The sequence below is a fragment of the Culex pipiens genome, chromosome 2, assembly GCF_016801865.2.
Source record: "Culex pipiens pallens isolate TS chromosome 2, TS_CPP_V2, whole genome shotgun sequence".
NCBI lineage: Eukaryota > Metazoa > Arthropoda > Insecta > Diptera > Culicidae > Culex > Culex pipiens.
This window is the reverse complement of record NC_068938.1, coordinates 11,210,726-11,228,620: the sequence shown is the minus strand read 5'-3', so window position 1 is coordinate 11,228,620 and position 17,895 is coordinate 11,210,726. Positions and strand designations below refer to the sequence as shown.

General features: G+C 36.6%; 3 protein-coding genes across 6 annotated transcripts in view; all 3 read right to left on the bottom strand.

Moving 5' to 3' along the window:
- Positions 1–8,179, bottom strand: part of LOC120424983 (uncharacterized) — a 60,922-nt gene extending 52,743 nt beyond the window's left edge. Inside the window, exons 1-2 of one of the 3 annotated variants that reach the window (XM_052707393.1) lie at positions 8,032–8,179; positions 903–1,184 (exon numbers count right to left, since the gene is read on the bottom strand). In XM_052707393.1, the coding sequence (XP_052563353.1) occupies positions 903–967 (65 nt within the window). In that variant the 5' untranslated portion in view covers positions 968–1,184; positions 8,032–8,179. Of the gene's footprint in view, positions 1–902; positions 1,185–1,285; positions 1,436–8,031 lie in introns of those variants that run through there. The other 2 variants (XM_039589351.2, XM_039589352.2) reach the window with 2 other exon arrangements.
- A 428-nt stretch (positions 8,180–8,607) lies between these two features.
- On the bottom strand, positions 8,608–13,232 carry LOC120424991 (ficolin-2-like). Of its 2 annotated transcripts, none has more exons than XM_052708365.1 (4): positions 13,031–13,232; positions 12,819–12,971; positions 9,391–9,539; positions 8,608–9,329 (listed from the first exon to the last, which is right to left on the bottom strand). In XM_052708365.1, the coding sequence occupies exons 1-4, from the start codon at positions 13,147–13,149 to the stop codon at positions 8,701–8,703; spliced, it is 1,050 nt and encodes a 349-aa protein (XP_052564325.1). In that variant the 5' UTR covers positions 13,150–13,232; the 3' UTR covers positions 8,608–8,700. The 2 variants fall into 2 exon arrangements, with proteins under 2 accessions (XP_052564325.1, XP_039445294.1); XM_039589360.2 differs by having other exon boundaries at positions 9,394–9,539; positions 13,031–13,225.
- A 1,160-nt stretch (positions 13,233–14,392) lies between these two features.
- LOC120424988 (cardioactive peptide) lies at positions 14,393–17,770 on the bottom strand. Its single transcript, XM_039589358.2, has 3 exons — positions 17,638–17,770; positions 15,181–15,322; positions 14,393–15,110 (listed from the first exon to the last, which is right to left on the bottom strand). Exons 2-3 carry the CDS (start codon positions 15,268–15,270, stop codon positions 14,712–14,714), a joined length of 489 nt encoding a protein of 162 aa, XP_039445292.1. The 5' UTR covers positions 15,271–15,322; positions 17,638–17,770; the 3' UTR covers positions 14,393–14,711.
- Positions 17,771–17,895: the final 125 nt, after the last annotated feature.

The following is a 17,895-nucleotide window of genomic DNA, read 5'->3' as shown; positions in this document are numbered from 1 at the left end:
CAGGATTTTTTTTTTCTGTGTAGTTTAACTTAGCCCGGAAGAATTATAGATTAATTTTTCAAACTGTCGCTATCAGTTTTAAAGTGAAACACGCTTTGAAATTCGAAATTTTATAACGAAAAGATCCGATAAACAAAATTTTATTTTTGTTTGGCTCAAAGTGGTTACAGAAACACAAAAAAAATCAAATAAAATTTTGTTATTGAACGTTTAAAAAAAACTCTAGGCAGATGGTTGTATCAGGTAAACGATATAAATATCTTTGAACGAAAAAAATGTGGCAATTCTAACTGAAAAAGTCTGCACAGTATTTCAAGGTTTGCACTGAATATTATACAAAAATGTTTATTAAAGGATTTCACTTAATTCAAAGATTGACGAAAAGCTTTGGAAGGAGAATTCAGAATAAAATATGTTATTTTATTATTATGGTTTAGGCACGATCACTCTTATTAAAAATCCAACTTATATACATATTTACAAAAAAAAACCTCAACGGGATGTTAGCAAGTTAGCCTGCATAAACATCAACAAATCTCATGAAACCCATAAACCAGTGTCGTCAACTGCACAAAACGAAAACTTAAGTGCGTGTGAGGTAATCAAAACAAAGCTACTCACAGAGCGAAACCACAACACCAAAACAAAAACGCATTAAAATTTCGGGGAAACACGTTCTGAAACTAGTTCGCCTGTTTAAGGTTCACTGCAAACCTAGTTGTGCAGCACAACTACCTAGTAGTTAAAACCACTGGCCATGAAGCGAAACAGATCTCGATGAACTTGTGGTTAAAGGGCAGCACAGACTGTAAAGGTTTGTTTTAAGTACGCCCACATAATGCACTCGGTTGGACAAGTGTTGATTTGAGTAATATGAAATCATGCTGTATAAAGTCTCTTACCTCGTCAGATTCGATTTGATCTCCTCCTTAAACTTTTCCAGCTGTCGTTTCATATTCCTGTTCATTTATCGCGCACTAGATTCTGATTCTGCATCCAACAAGCACCACTCTGCTTCCCCGTCCCACCAGACTCATTTAATCCACTCTGCTTTGCTTGATGTTGCTGATGCTGCTGCTGTTGCAGTTGCTTCTTTTCCCATAAAAATAATAATTACAAAATCCGCTACACTACACACCGATTGTGTACACCACTAACTGCTCTCACAGCCTTTTCAGCACCACCTGAGCAATGAACACACAAAAACACACACACAGAAAAAAAATCAGAACTCGGAATCGGAGAATGGAAGAAGAATCACAAAAACATGAACAATTCTGCACACCGTGAAACAACTACATCGCCAGCGTTGAACACTTGAACTGACTCACTCACTGGCGAGGGCTCACGATAGCGATTCCGAGTGTAAATATTTGTTGATAACGAATCCTTCACGACACTCTCAATTTAGCAAGAACATCAGCCGATCAAGACGCACACCCGGGCTATCACACGAACATTTTCGATTCTTCCTCGAGTTTTTTTTGCGTACTGATAAGTGATCAATAAAAGTCACTTTTGTGTGTATGTCGAGGACACGATAACGCGTGCGATAACGAGCTCGGGTGTCACACGACCTCGACGAGTCCAGAAATAACACCGTAAAACCGCGACGACACTACTTGAAGAGAACGCCCTGCCCTTACTTCGTGGCTCTCGAGTCTCGTTGAACATGAGCTGCTCTGAGCTGGAAGCTTCTTCACTGACTGGCTCTGTGACTCCGGCTCTGACGGGGTTTCAGGCAATTTGGTGTCTGTGATGGTGTGGCGCCTCTCTCTCTTGAGCTTATGATGAGTAAGTTACACCTCAGCTCCGTGAAATATAGGAAAATCCGATGCATTGAACGATGGGGAGGAAGCACGGTGGGTTTGATGTTTAGTAATTTTTATAAGCAAATTTAAAGTCGTCCAACAAGATTTAAAAACATTTGACATTTGATAGGGTCAAAAATAAGCGTTTTAAGCCCGCTTCAAATGTAAGGATTGATTTAAAAAATTTGAAATATTTTCTTTTTGGAAAGAACGGATAACTTTGAGGAGTTATTGTCACTTAAATATCGACGCAATTTCAGTGAGGCATAAAAAACTTAATTTTTTTGAAGCAAATTTTCTGATATTTTCGAAAAAAAAACTCAGAGCTGGTCAAGCTTGGTCATGACTTCTACAATTAAAAAACATGTTTTGGACAAAAAAAACATAATTTTAAATGTCTCTAACATGAAAATAGTACACGATATCAAAATTTATGCTTAGTAATTATTTGATTTTACATTCAAAAATGAACCTTGTGCACGTTTCCAAAAAATCATGATATTTTTGAAAAATTGGCAACAATGTCTCATGGACGAACTAATGATGCAAAATATTTTCTTTGGTTATAGAAAAGGTATACACAAAATCCCCTTTCATTGGAAAATTGTTCCAGTAATTATTTATTTTAAATGTTTGGTACATCGACCCTTTTCGAGGTTGAAGGAGGATGGAGATAAAAAACCCGATTAACTATCACCAAGAAGTGAAATAGAGCCTTTCTTGCAAAATGGTGAAGTAAATCCGACAAAAATTGGTGCTAATAATTTCTCAGCAACATAATGTTACTAATCAATGAGAATTTTAAACCATAAACCGTTCTTTTGTTAGGAAGGAAAAAAAACTTAAGCCTGATTTACGAAAATTTAAAGTTGAAGCATCACATAATGATTCATACATTATTATACTTATGTTACTATTTTTTCAGATATCAATGAATATATGAAAAAAATATCAAAGAACGTAAACTAGTTCCATTCTGTGGTCTCACTTATTTTAGTTTACAAAGCTTTTATGTGATTATTAATTTCAAAATAAACGTTACACAATGCAAGTTTTTCCAATGGGGACCATCCACAAACCACGTGGACACTTTTTCGGGAATCTCAACCCCCCCCCCCCCCCCTCGTGGACAATTGTCCATATAAAAAAAACTTTTTTATATGGAGCGTGGACAATCGCCATACCCCCCCCCCCCCCCCCCCCTAAAGTGTCCACGTGGTTTATGGATGGTCCCATGGATATTTTTCCTCAATAATTTTTCCCCTTGATTTTGAGTAGTGCGGTGCCTGTGTGGACGCGCAGTCCTGTTTTTTCGTGTTATTTTCCGTCTCTTTTATGTCGCTGTTCGAGTGCATGGGGTGATTGGTCATTATAATTAAATAATGGCATCAGTAGTGCGGTGCCTGTGTGGACGCGCAGTCCTGTTTTTTCGTGTTATTTTCCGTCTCTTTTGTGTCGCTGTTCGAGTGCATGGGGGGATTGGTCATTATAATTAAATAATGGCATCAGTAGTGCGGTGCCTGTGTGGACGCTCAGTCCTGTTTTTTCGTGTTATTTTCCGTCTCTTTTATGTCGCTGTTCGAGTGCATGGGGTGATTGGTCATTATAATTAAATAATGGCATCAGTAGTGCGGTGCCTGTGTGGACGCGCAGTCCTGTTTTTTCGTGTTATTTTCCGTCTCTTTTATGTCGCTGTTCGAGTGCATGGGGGGATTGGTCATTATAATTAAATAATGGCATCAGTAGTGCGGTGCCTGTGTGGACGCGCAGTCCTGTTTTTTCGTGTTATTTTCCATCTCTTTTGTGTCGCTATTTGTGTACATGGGGTGATTGGATTTCTTCTGATTCGTGTTGTTTTCATCTCTTTTGTGTCGCTGTTTGTGTGCATGGGGTGATTGGTCTTCTTCTTCTTCTTTTTTCTTTATTTTTAGTTCGCGCGTTCGTTGGCCAATGAGTTTATTTTTGTTCTCTTTACATAGTTTTCGATAGAAACGATCCGAATTCTTTTTTTTTCGAGACAAGCAAGTCGTATTGCTGGATTAAGTCCTTTCTATATCATCGATGATCGGAAGGCACGCCGACGAATATGTTTTAAGGCTTATGGTATAAAATCATTTTAATGAATAAAGCCCTTCTTACATCACCGTTGATCGGAAGGCACGCCGACGAAGAATTTCTGGAGGATCGCGGTCGAATTAATACTATATTTAAAATTCTAGATAGCTATCTTTCGGATTCGATTGTGAGTAGCGGGACTTCGCGGTTACTATGCAACGTATTTTTTGGAGTCTTTTTATATTTTAAATTTATAAGTCCTTCTTTTATCATCGTTGATAGGAAGGCACGTCGCCGGTTAAGTTCGTTTAAGTTATTGTTTTAATTTCATTACAATCGGTTACGTGGTGTCCTGTTTTCTTTTCGTTTATATTCGTTGATCGTAATAATTTATTCCAACTGGCAGCTTTAGTATTAACTCATCTACTATTTTTGACATTTGCTCGCGTTATCTTAATTGTACCAACAGTAAAAATATACTGATAAGTCCAGCCCATAGCACTACCGCTCGGTTGGCACGCGTTCGATTAAAACAAACTTTTTAAATAATCAATTATTTATCTTTCCGCAGCCGGCTGCCTAAGATTTAAAATTTCAACCGATAAACAAAATGCTCATGGTCACATCACTGCCACTCGTGAATCCTGACCTCATACCCATCTACTAACCCCCTCAAAACTCATGTGATACTTTGTCGGAGAAGCAGTCGATTGGGCGGTCTCTATCACTCAAGTATCGGACTAACATTCCCATCCACTTCCCCGTGACCCTACCACTGGTCGTGGCCGGCGCCGGTATTGATCAGCATGATAGGGGCCTTTGAGAAGTTGCGAAGCGAGGAAAGATAGCACCCACTTATCTTCCACGGCTCGTGGATGTAACTTCTGGAGGTCCTGGTCAATAACGGAGTAGCAACTGCGGGTGGGCACCTATGCTTATGCTTATGCTTTAATAATTTTTCCCCTTGATTTTTGGATAAATTTTGAAGGTGTGGGTACAAATTTTGAAATATAATTTTCATTGGCATTTGACACTATTAATTACAGGAATAAGAAAAATGGAAAACCTTTATACACTCAACCATAAAAAACGTTTAAAATGTTTCGTAAAGGGGTTGTAGTAATTGACATCAATTTAGTCATTCTATCAATTCTAACTTTTCATCAAGATATAGTTTGTTTAAAAGTAACCTAGATTCAATTCATGTTTGAATTTGCAACGTGTTTTTAGTGTCTTTGAAAGATTTATTTTTTATTTATTATTTTTTTTGTAAAAATTTTAAATATTAAGAAGAGAGAGTTCAATAAATAAAATTGAATTTTAATTTGAAATTAAACAATTTTTTTCAATACATTTTTTTTTTTCAAAAATATAAATAAATTATGTTGGGCCATCTACTAAAAACACAATAGAAAAATAATATAAATTATTGCAGAAAAAAACATTTTAATATTCTAATCGTTTCATCATCGAATATTTGTTTCAGAAAATGAGAAGCAAAAAATACTACAATTCTGGCAAGAAAATAATGAGGCCGTCTTTCGACTCAAGAATAAAAAAACGGGGAGGACCAGCATTTAAAAAAAATAAAAGGTTGAAAATTTGGGAAAAAAATTATAGCTTATCAAAATTTAATAGGTTTTCTGATAATATAAAATTCAAATAATTTAATTTTATTTCAATTACTCAAAAAGAAAAATACCATTTTTTTCTTACAGTTTTCAAAAGATAATTCTGATCAACTTCTATTCTACAACAGAACTTTATTATGGATGATTTTAACTATTTTTTAGTTATTGAGCCTATTGTAGTTTTCAGTGTTAGAGGCATGTTAGAGGCATAACATTCTAAGTTTTTTTATGTTTTAGGACCTGGGTGATGAATAGAGAGAATGCGTAACGTGATTTTCGAATGATCCCACTTTGTTTACATCTACAAAGTAGGAGGCTGTTCAAGCACAAGCATGACTTTTTTATTATTGGTAAATGAGCTGTTTTATAATCAGTAGTATGTGTTTTATTTTGTCTAATTTTTGACATTTTTTGCTGGAAAATTGTGTGTGTTTTCAAGTTTCGATCGGTTAGAAGAGGTTTTTCTTTTTTACGGGTGACGAAGAACTGCGGCGAGAGTGTCATTCTGCGATGTCGCAGATAAATTCCCTGGCTGATTTTGGAATCCTGCAGCTCTTCCTGGGCCAGCGATAAAACATCGCTTGTTCTTGTGAGGCTGATCCAACAAACAGAGAAAAATGTCATTAAATTAATAGGTTTTCAAATGGATTGAAACTATAAAGACAGCTTCTGGATAGATACAACCGCATCCACTCCATAATTAACTTCCATTTATGATTATAAAAAATGACGATCGCTCCTTCAGTTTTCTTAAGATTTATTGACTGCAACTCCAGGATCCAAAAGCCTCACATTTTTTATTCTTGCAGAAAAAAATTAATTATCGATAACAATACTCTCTACTTTTGGCGAACAGTAAATTGGTTCCACTTTGACAGTTCAAAATTGAGGCCGTTTTGCGAACCACTATTCAGCACCCAGTTTAGGACCTATGAAAAAGCTTTGAGAATTCTTATTTTTATAGGACCTTTTCAAAAAAAACTCTAGATTTTTTTTACTTTTCCTAAAGACAGGCACTGGGTTTGCATTTGGGTTTTCAATCGTCCGTTAGCCTTCAACGACATAATTTCATCGGAAATTTTCAAATTTTTGTTTCCAAATCGACAAGTTATAAAGTTGAGCTTTGATTGCAGAGACGAGAATAACTGGTGCGCTATGTTATGTACTTATTGAAAGATCCAGCGATGATAAAATCATCATTAAAAGAAAATTCTTGAACGTTCATCAAGAGAAAAAATCCGAAGCGAGCTTGGCTCTCCTCTCTCGCGCACGAAAAATCGGTAAAAAGAATCTAAAAAAAATCATCATCTTAATTATTCGGCGGAACATTTTTTTTACTACCACACTTGCAAGTGTAACGTCACACGTTGAAAAATGACCTGTCATTGTTTGTAGATGGGCAATGTGTAAAAACGAAGTAAAATAAATATTATTAAGTGGTGCTGACAAGGAAATTAACCAAAAATCATCAGCAGATTGATTTTTTTGAAGTATTTCGGGAGTGATTTTCTTTTGCGTGATTTGCCTCCTCTCTCTTTCGCGGGTGAAAAAAGTTCGCAAGTGAAAATGATTTTTTTTGCGAATATTCCATCCCTAGGAAGATCAAAATAATAACAAAAACTTAATTAAATGATTAAAATTATGTTTACTTAATGAATTAACTTCCAAAAAACCCACCGTGCCTTCTCCAGAGCCCGCTGAACCACTCACACAGCCTCGCATTTACAGTTTACCAACAAGAACGAATTCGCCTCTGTATGGCGTGAAAACCGCAAACAAGAGCAAATCCGCTCATACAAACACCAAATTTGAGAGAGAGCGAGAGAGCCGTTTTGTCGGGGGCGATCCGCGCGACTGAATGAGATCATCGTGCTACAACAACAACAACAAGGCAGAGACAGAGTCAGTCAGACCAGCTAGTAATGCGATGAAGAAGATGAAGAACTCTCTATCGAGAATATCATCCATGTTATAGTCGCGGGCCAATAAAAAAAAACACACAAATACCATCACACTGCGCGAGGGTACACAGAAGAAGTGTGAAAAAATTTGCACAAAAAGCGATTAATCCTTTCAATTTTGACATTGAATTCCAGCCTGGCACTGATTGTTTGCTCAAGAGTCTTCTTTGTTTCGCTAAAGAGTTTTTGAACACTCATTACTGCACTGATTCAAATAATTACGAGAAAAACAAGACATGGAATGATTTTTCTTCTTCGCGACCCAGAATCAAATAACTGCACATGAAAGGCAAAAATTACGATATTTTTAGCCCAGACGCGAGTCTCGCACGTATAATTTAATTATTTTTACGAGTAACGACACAGGAAAACAGCAAAATGTCACACTTGGAGTACAGCTGTCAAAACAAATCCTTCGCTTGAACTGTTCTTTTTGCCCCATGAAAAAGAATCCCAGACCGACGACAGACAACAGAGTCCCAGATGATTCAGAGAATTTTGCCTTCTTCCTTCTAGTTGTTGTTCGTTTCCGCACGCACACACACACCCACTCTTAATATCAGCCAGCCTCACCAATTGCGTGTATTGCAAAATTGATATTGTCCTAAAATTTGCGACTCTTGGCTAATTTGCCAAAGACAACACCCCGAACGGGACTCGAACTCGCGACGCCACCCAGTTAGGAACACTGCTCGCAAAAGACTGACAGAATGCGTCGCGTCGCACACACAAGACACGGCACACCGCATACTAGAACAGGGAGGAGAAACACACGCACACCACTATCGCAGTAGGTTGCGACAAACATGCAAAAACATCGCGGTCATGAATGGGAACGGAGCAAAGAGAACTGTCAAAATAGTGGAGTTGTTTTGTGTTTTTGAAAGATCGAGTGTGCGTGTTCAAACGTGTTGGCGTTACGTTTTGTCTGGGTGTAGTTGCTTGAAAATTTGGGCTTTGAAGAAATTTTCTTCCAAATCGTAGTGGTTGTTGTCTTGAATGGATTCATAGAGATGTGAAGTTTTAATAAGTATCGTTCAAGACATTTCGGATACACTAACAGATTTCTATCCGTGTACTGAATTCATTCTGTATCGTATATCAATTCATAGATCAAAGAAGTTATATAAAAATTTGAATATATCAAAACTTATTGCAAAAATCATTTAATTAGAAGCATCTTACATTCTAATATATTTTCATTGGTTTCAAATCCATGATATTTGACGCAAGTCTTGGTACCTAATACCGAACCATGATCCTTGAAGTCTTCAGCCCGTAGTTGAACCCTCTGAACGAGCTCCAGCACATCATCGTTGCGTAATCACTAACCGCTCCCTTCACGTACTTTCCGTTCAAGTTGGCCAAGTGGCACTTGTCGTACCACCACCCTCCAAAGTACAAATGGGAACAGCTACCTTCATATGCATCGTTATCTCGATCCTTCGTTGAAAACTTCTGTCCCACGTTCCGTAACAAAGAATCTCCAGCGGTTCCACTGTAACTGCCCAAACTCTTCAGCGCGTACATCTCTGCCTCTCCGCCCATTTGGAAGCCAGAATATTTTGCCACTCCAAACTTGTCTTCCCAATCGCTCAACAAGAAGTGGATTTCACGTGGTTTCTCCTTCGATATCTGATGAATCAGCTCGTTTCCAATCCAAAAATCTTCGTTGATGTCACCAAATCCAGCCTTGTAATCCGTCCAATTGCGGTAAAAGTCCAGCAATCCTTTGAACCGATTCTGGATCACCAACCAACCGCCTCCTTCGTAATCGTTGTCACACAACACGAGGAATTCGTCATCGATTCCATCGATCTTCAGCATATGCGGTCCGGTTTTGTTGGCTTCTTTGCAGGATTTTATTTGGTCTGAAAAGATAAATAAAAAGTGATCACTTTTTCCAAACATTTTAAGTTATTCTATTCACACCACCTTGTGACGGAGGCTGTTCCATCATTGGAGGAATTTGACTTCCGTTGCTGGTAACTGAAGAACCATCAGAAAACTTAACCTCAACAACGGCACGATCCTTGATGTACTGGGTAAGAAGAACGTCCAGATTGGGTTTCTGGCAGTCACTGGAAATGAAATAAAAAGACTTTAGCATTACTTAATGTTATATAAATTTACAATCTCATAAACGATCATTAAATTTTATGATCTGATTTCATGATCATGATTTTTCCGTGTTTTGAAGATTGTGCATTTGGGGCCAGCTATTAACCACGTGGACATTTTAATCGGGGAGGAAGCAATGTTCGTATGAACATTTGTTCATAAAGGGGTTTGAGATCTTCAACAAAGTGTCCACGTGATTTATGGACGGTTCCTTTGCTAAATATTTTAACTCAAATTTTTTTGACAAGCATTAGAAGAATGCCAAAACATAATAATTTCAAACCCCTTCCACCCTAAAATTGTCCACGTGGTTTGTGGAAGACCCACTGTTAGAAAAAAATTAAGGAAACCAAGTCCTCTAACATGAATTCTGTTATTTTTTACACTATTATGTACTGATTGTGGTTTTTAAAGACGCTACCTACTCAATATTGAATAAAAAATAATTTTGAATACAATTTTCATTTCAAAATCAACACAATATCGTCAAAATAATCTATTTGACTTTAAAAGTTTTTTTTTCATTTTGAGGACAAAATGATCTAGATTCAAGCATGTTTTTAAGTTTTTTTTTCGAATATGTTGTAGAAGATTTAGCTAAATTAGTATCTAAAATTCAATAACAATTTAAAAAAGTTATCACGGTTCTGTCATTTTTTTACTTCAAATTATTAGAATTCAAAACTATCGGCCTGGGTTCGATCCCAGAAGGTCCCGGTGGCAAATTTTGAGACGAGATTTGTCTGATCACGCCATCCGTCGGATGGGGAAGTAAATGTTGGCCCCGGTCTAACCTAGAGGTTAGGCCGATAGCTCAGTCCAGGTGTAGGAGTCGTCTTCCTGGGTCCTGTACCGGTGGAGTCGCTGGACTCACAATCCAAAGGTCGTCAGTTCGAATCCCGGGGTGGATGGAAGCTTAGGTGTAAAAAGAGGTTTGCAATAACCTCAACAATCAAGCCTACGGACATCAAGTTTAGAGTAGGAATCCCATAATCGGGAATGCCAAGGCAATGCTGTAGAGCGAATAATTTGATATTTTTGATTTAGTTGAATTTAAAAAAAATAAATTTTGTAGACATGTTGAAAAAGTAATGCTTTGTATTTTTAAAATTCTATTCTTTTTCTCCTCCAAAGATCAAAAAATCGCAATTCATGCTTTGTTTCTAATTTAAGCCCAAAATTTGTTTATTTTACAATTGTTAACGCACAAATTGACGATTTTATAGAAACACATTTGGACGACACTGTTGATTTTGTAGCATAAATACTGACACAATCACAGAAGAGATTCATGTACTTTTCTGTTGTATGTTTGTAGATGTTTTAGTACATGTGCCATAATATTTTGTAAAGCCTTCCCGATTTAGAGATTTAGCTAGCACAGCACTTCTAAAATCTAGACCAATTACTTTCAACCAGACGGTCGACAGGGATAGACACAGCAGAAACAAGATAAGTAAAGTTTACCCGTCCACAAACACTCTGTCTTTTTGAGCATGAGCATGAGCATGGTTGACTGCCAATGAGCTGCTACTCCGTTATTGACAGATCAGCTGAAGTTAAACAAGGAATCAAAAATGATCAGTGGGAGCCAACCATCCGTTCACTGTTTAACCCCTGAAGACCCCGACTTTATTAGTCAATACCGGCGCCCTCCCAAGAAGCCTGCAGTTCAACAAAAGGGAGGAATGTTAGTCCGATAGTTGAAGTTGCAGACTCATCAAGCACACATTGAGACCGTTGAATCCACAGCATCTCCTTCAAGCATCACGTGATTATTTTTTTTTTTGGTTAGTAGGATAAGGTATTGGCTTTTCGATGCCTCCAGAGCTACGATGCTATGGGGAGGACTTTCATAATAAAACCGTCGGCGAGCCTTCTGAGCAACGATGCTATGGGAAGGTCTTTTTAATTAGCACACCAAAACACTCGCGCACAGGTATTTAAATACTGAATAAATGTAATTTTTCATCACGATTACCCAGACGACATTGATGATATAGGAAGGGCTTTTTTACAGTCATTTACAGTAATACTTAAACTTATTTTAATGCAACAATTCACACGACGTCGTGCCTCCCGATCAACAATGATGTAGGAAGGACTTGAGCAAGCCAATCAGGATGAAACACAAAATAAAATTCTTTTTTTTTCACACACAATGCCACATAATTGACCGCGCGTCACCACCCAACAAATTGAACTCCCGTCCATAAAAACTCTGTCTTTTTATACGAAAAGCGGAATGAAGTCGTCCCTCAACTCTACGTGGTTTATTTGATTCACCGAACGTCTCAGACACAGGACCACATCCAACGCTTGGAATGTGCGTCAACAACTATAAGTTTTAATTCAAATCAATTTATTTTGAAAATTATGTACCGTTAGCCAGTGTCATTAATAGGACTTCAATTGATTTTTGATAAATTTTCCAGCAAGTAGGCAACACAGGGTGCATGCACTATTTTAGGAAAATTGTCAACAGCGTCCTTGTAGTACAATTTTGTTTTTTGAGCACCGAGGTGACTTTGATTGTCATGGGTTTTCTTGTTAAAATCGGATTTTCTGTGAGCAAATCTTATTTTTTACCTCGAATTAAGGTTGTTGGCATAGTTTTTGAGAGAAAAATCAGTGCAATTAATTATTTTACTAAGTTTATCAGCTTTTCAACAAAATTAATTTATATTTCAGGAAAAATAGATAAAAAGTAAGAATTTTGCAAATAAATCATTTTGGCTTGATATGTTTATAAAAATGTCGATTTATATTGCATTTAACCTGTTTCAGTAGATCAAATCAAAATCTTTCACATTAAATAAGAAATTTGTTCCACCGAAAATGCCTAGAATTTTAAAGAGCCTTATAGGGAAAATTTGTCTAAATAATTAGAATATTCATTCCATTTTCCATAAATCGTGACACTTTATGAATATTGAAAACAATCTTATTAATCAACATTTTTGTAATTATAGTTAATTAATTTGAACTGTTCAAAAATTTATGAAAACTTCTTGTTGACTGTTTATTTTGTGGAAAAACAAACCTATCTAAGTCATCCCGGTATACAGTACATGTTGATACAAAAAAAGATTTCAAAATTGGTTCAAACGCACTGTTAAATCCGCAAACAACAGGACTATACAACAAGTCATAATTTCTTTTTAAATAATATTGAGCAAGGATTAAGATATTGACATACTTTAAAAAAAATTCACAGCACTTATTCAATAGAAACATACCTCATTAATCCATTGTTAGGCATTCCTCCCGAGGATCCAAAGCCGTTTCCAGTGTTCAAATTTTGCATTTCACGTTTGAACCGATTAAAAGTGACTTCCATAGCCATCACCGACCAGACTACATTTTTCATGTTTTCCGTGAGCATCGCCATCCTGTATGAAAAATGACATTTATTTTCACTGATAATGACTACAAATTATGCGTAACTCACTGCTTATCCATCATTTCGATTTGCTCGACCATCTGCCTGTCGCATGATTCACCGTTGATCAAGTACAGCAGCACAAAGATTGAACTCACCAGCAAAACCAACTTTTTAAACTTGACCATTTTGCGCGAAAACCCCCCGAACTCACTTCTGAACACCTCCAGAGCAAACGCTCTACTGCGGCTGGCCCCTTTTAAATCGATCCGTTCTATACTGAAATTTCAGAATTTCCTTCTCAGTTCTGCGACGACTGCGAATGTCAAGGTTTGCCGCCCATCTCCGAGAGGGATCGACGATAATGAACGGGTTTGTTCTAAGAAATTGCCTGACGGGGTCCGGAATTCGGTCATTTGTCGCCACGGCGGCATGTTCTTGAACCCCTGAAATGAACTCAAACAAATTGTTAGGTTATTTTGGCTTTTTGGCGAATTAAACGGGATTAATTGAGATAAATGATGTTTCTCATCTAAATTATGAAGAACCTTTCAGCAATTCCCCACGAAAACAGCATGATTTAAAATAAAGTTCTCCGATCGGGCTCAAAATTTTTCTGGGGGTTCCTTGGCCGAAATAATTAGACCCGTATTTTTTGTTTGGCCATTAGGGTGACCTACGCCGTGTTAGGGTGGTCCGAAAAATGGCAATTTTCGTCGATTTTCGCAAAAACCACTTTTTTCAAAAAATCATATCTCCGCGCCATTTCATCCGATTCTAGCTGTCTTGGCGCAAAAGAAAGTTCTGGAGTTTTTTTTGAAAAGGTTTTCGTGGGGAATTGCTGCTTTCAGAGCATTTGAATGATTTATGCCTTTCATACGAAGCACATAAGCAGCTTATGATTTTTTTTCCCAGACAAACAATTTGATATCTCCATTATTACGGGAACTAACAGTATAATTGGTTGAAACTAGTAATATATTTTAAATGATTTTGCAATCTGGCAACGCTGTGGACACTGCTTTTTCATGTAAATGATTACTGTAAACAAAGTTGTTATAACTATGTTTAGTAATTAATAAAAGCTAAGACAACTTTGCCAAGAAATGTTGTTTTATCACACAGTAAAAAATAATGTAAATTTGAAAGCTGTAATTTTGGAAGGTTTAATATTACCTCTTTTATGATGTAATTTTACATCAATTTAGACTGAAAAAGTGACATTACACCAGAAAAGTGGTAAAATTACACATTTCCAGAGGTAAAATTACACCTTTTTTCTGACATAAAAGATGTACCTCTTCCCAGATGTAATATTACCATGATTTTTTTTTTCTGTGCAGGGAGATTTTTATCATTATGTTTCAGCGTTTATTTGTAGCTTTGCCATTTTTTCTTTATTAAAACAATTTTTTATACCATGTCATTGTAGTTTTTATTGCAGCATTTTCGGTGCATTACATTTGCATCATGTATTTACAATAGACCTTAATTTCTTATCGCTAAAAGAAGTGCAACTTTAGTACAAAACAGCCACATTGCAACTGCATTTTTGTTTAATCATCTCATACAAAAAAGTAAGTACATTGGAGCAAGAGTGAACAATTTCTTGTGAGGACAGCAACCGTTTCCCAATATTTAAGGAGTATTAATTTCGTTGGCATTTGTTTGATGAGTTTTCAGAGCTTGTAACAGACGTTCTTAAACGAAGCCTTATCCTAGGAACAACTTGAGTTTGAACTCTATTTTTTTACTGGGTGCTAAACGAAATCGGGAACGAATCGCTCTGCGTCTTCTGGCCCTGCTTTTGGAGGTAAATCTCCCGGTTCGCTTCCTGGATGGCTTCCCACAGCTTGGCCTCGGACATGATCTGCCTCATGAGGTCCTCGACGGCGGGCTCGGTGTTCAGGTCGATCAGGTTGGCGAGCGAGTCCTCGTTCGGGTCGAAGCCCTCGGTCACCTTGGGCCGGTTCTGTTCCGAGGTGAGCGCGTGCCGGTGCATCATGGCCACCGGCGTGACCGCCACCGACGATCGCTTCTTGCCACATCCGGTGAAGGCGTTACAGAACGGTCGCTTGGCCGGAACTTCCCCGCCACCACCGCCGGCCGTGTTGCTGTTGGTGTTGTACTGCTTGTAGGCTCGCGGTTCCTGGAAGATACAGTTACACAACAGCAATCAATTAAAGGCCAACCCTGTCAGGTTCAGAGGAAGCTCTTACCCTGTCCACGACTCCGCAATCTATCACATGGATGAAGAACGCCATGGCCACCGTGAGCGCGAACAGGCTCGTGACAGTCGTGGGACTCATCCTGATGAGTCCTGGGGATGTGTCTCGAAGGGGGTTGACGGAGTTCGATTAACTACAATAAAAAAAAAGAAAAACTTATCAATCAAGTGCAGCTTCCCGTGGTTGGCCTTGACCGCGTTGAACGTGAAAGGCTTCCGGGAACAAATGTGATGGAAGGGAATGCCGGGATTTGTAAACAAGGATAATTTCAATCATCCATTAGGAATGTGTGTGTTTTCGTTAAAACGTTTCTGTTGCGTGAGCCTCAGTCGGCCCCAGCTGTACATCACATGGCAGGGACGTGTTCGGAGCAGAAGCATGAATGGTACACGAGTTGTAATGTTGTTTGGGTTAAAAAGGAAAGATGTCCTGGTGAGGCACCATAAGTGGTGTTTTGTGTATGGCATGGATTTGAAAAAAAAAACAGTCGTTTGAGAATTGGTTGCAAGTGCTCTGCAGAAATACTTCATCATTTTAAACTATTTTTTAAAATCTTTTTGAGAATTTCCTTTGAAAACATGGTTTTTCCCGTGTTTAAGAGGTTATTTTGTGCAATTTTTGTTCTACAAAAAACATAATTTCTAAAAAAATAGTTCTCCTTTCCAATGTTTTTTGAGAATTCAAAATTGGTTTGAAAAATATTTTTTATCGATTTTTTTTAGATTGAAAACCAACTAGATGCTGGGTTGGGTCTTAAAGTGTGCAAATAACTTAAAATTGATAATAAAAAGCATATATTCATAGCAAGAACTTAAAAAAAATCAAAATTTTAATGGTGTGGCTGCCAACTAATTTATAGCATTTTGTAACAAAAAAAGGAACCTTATCGGTAGATCACGGTTCAAATCCCGGCACGGACCAACACAACTGGTGATATTTTCCTTTCTAAATTCGATTGCTTAGTAAAGGGAAGGTAGTGCATCGTCACAAACTGGACCTTATCAAGACACCTTAGGAAGACAACCTATGGAATGTTAACATTAACCTTAACATGTTAACATTAAGTTGATTAATTAATAAACTGTCACTGAATCCGGTTTGTAAATGCCGGCCCCAATACTCTTCACGGTTGTTCCCCTCAGGAACAGGGGAAGATTTACTTTTACTTACTTGTTATAAAAATGATTTTTTTTTTGAAGATGTCATGGAAACAAATAATACTTTAAAAATTAATGTTTCAACACTAAAACGATCAACTACTTGAAGATGTTGCTACACTAAATATCAGTTGTATTAAGCATATTTTTTAAGATCAAAACGTACCAAAAAACAGCTTAGCAGTTTTCAATCGATTTTAGTTGACTGCACTTTTTTGATTCAGAATTTATACATCTTGGATTTTTTTTTCTTTTTTATGTTTGAATATTAAGCCAATGGTGCCCTATATTTTTGTTTATTAGTTGGTCAAAATCTGTCAAATGTGACCGATTTCTCGTATAATTTCGTTTTTCGAAGGTTCTTTTTTATGATACCATTCAAAATCAATTATCTTTTTAAACGTTTTGTTTTTTTGTTGGAAAATTATGGTATGACATTGTCTGTGGAAAACACGATTTTGCTTTCTTCGAAGCACTTTTTTTAAATAAAAAAAATATCGCCTTTTTAATAATTATTATTAAAAATCATTGCTTATAAGGATACTTATTTAATTTTTAATCTTAACTTCCCTTTTCTGTTGTTTTAGAAACATGAGAGTATTTTTGAATAACTTGGATCAGAATGATTCTTGTTGATTGTTTTATCTAATCTCCTTTTTTGTTGTTTTAGGATCAGTGTAATTTTCAATAACTTTTTGTCTCGATAATTGAAGATGTGTTTAAGATTTCAGATTTTTATTATGTTATTTGATTAATTAAAAACATTTTTCAATCAAATAAAAAAAAATGATGCATAGAATAACGAAGAACTTTTAAGAACATTTAAGAATTAATTTAATAAATTTAATGTCTCTTTCCAAAATGCATACAAAATTATAAAAAAAAAGTTATTTAAAATATTTCACAAATATAAATACATAAAATATATGAGCATACAACTTACGAAACAGATGATTTTTATGTTTCCACGTTAAAAAAAACAATTTCAAAACACCAGACCAAAAACGTGACATCAAAAAAAAAATTAAATTAAATAATTTGAATTTATAAATACTAAAACAATATATTTTTTTAAGGTAATGGATTTTCTCTAATGCCTCAGAAGTTTTTTTTATATGAATGCTGTACTTTATAGAAAAACATTCAATTTTTTTAACTCTAAAATATAACAATAAGTGTTTTGATATCCTTTGTGGCACAAAAAGCCATTTCCCTAATTAATCACAGTTTTCAAAAATCACCATTCATTTAACATTATCCCACATCAAAAAAAGATATTTTTATAACTCACAGATTTTTCCACAAAAACGAATTCACTTAAATATTTCACTCATCAATCGATTCTTGATTGGGATCAAACGTTCTAAACACAAATCCGTTATAACTCTCCGGAAAATCCCCTTTGACACCGGCTAATGAGCGACTCGTACTGGATTTCCATCCCCCGAACGCATCGTTTTTATATCAAATGCCTTCGGCTGGCTGACAAAACGAAAGAAAAAAAATCTCTCCCCTTTAGTCAGCGAAGCAAGGACCTCCTGGTGCGCAT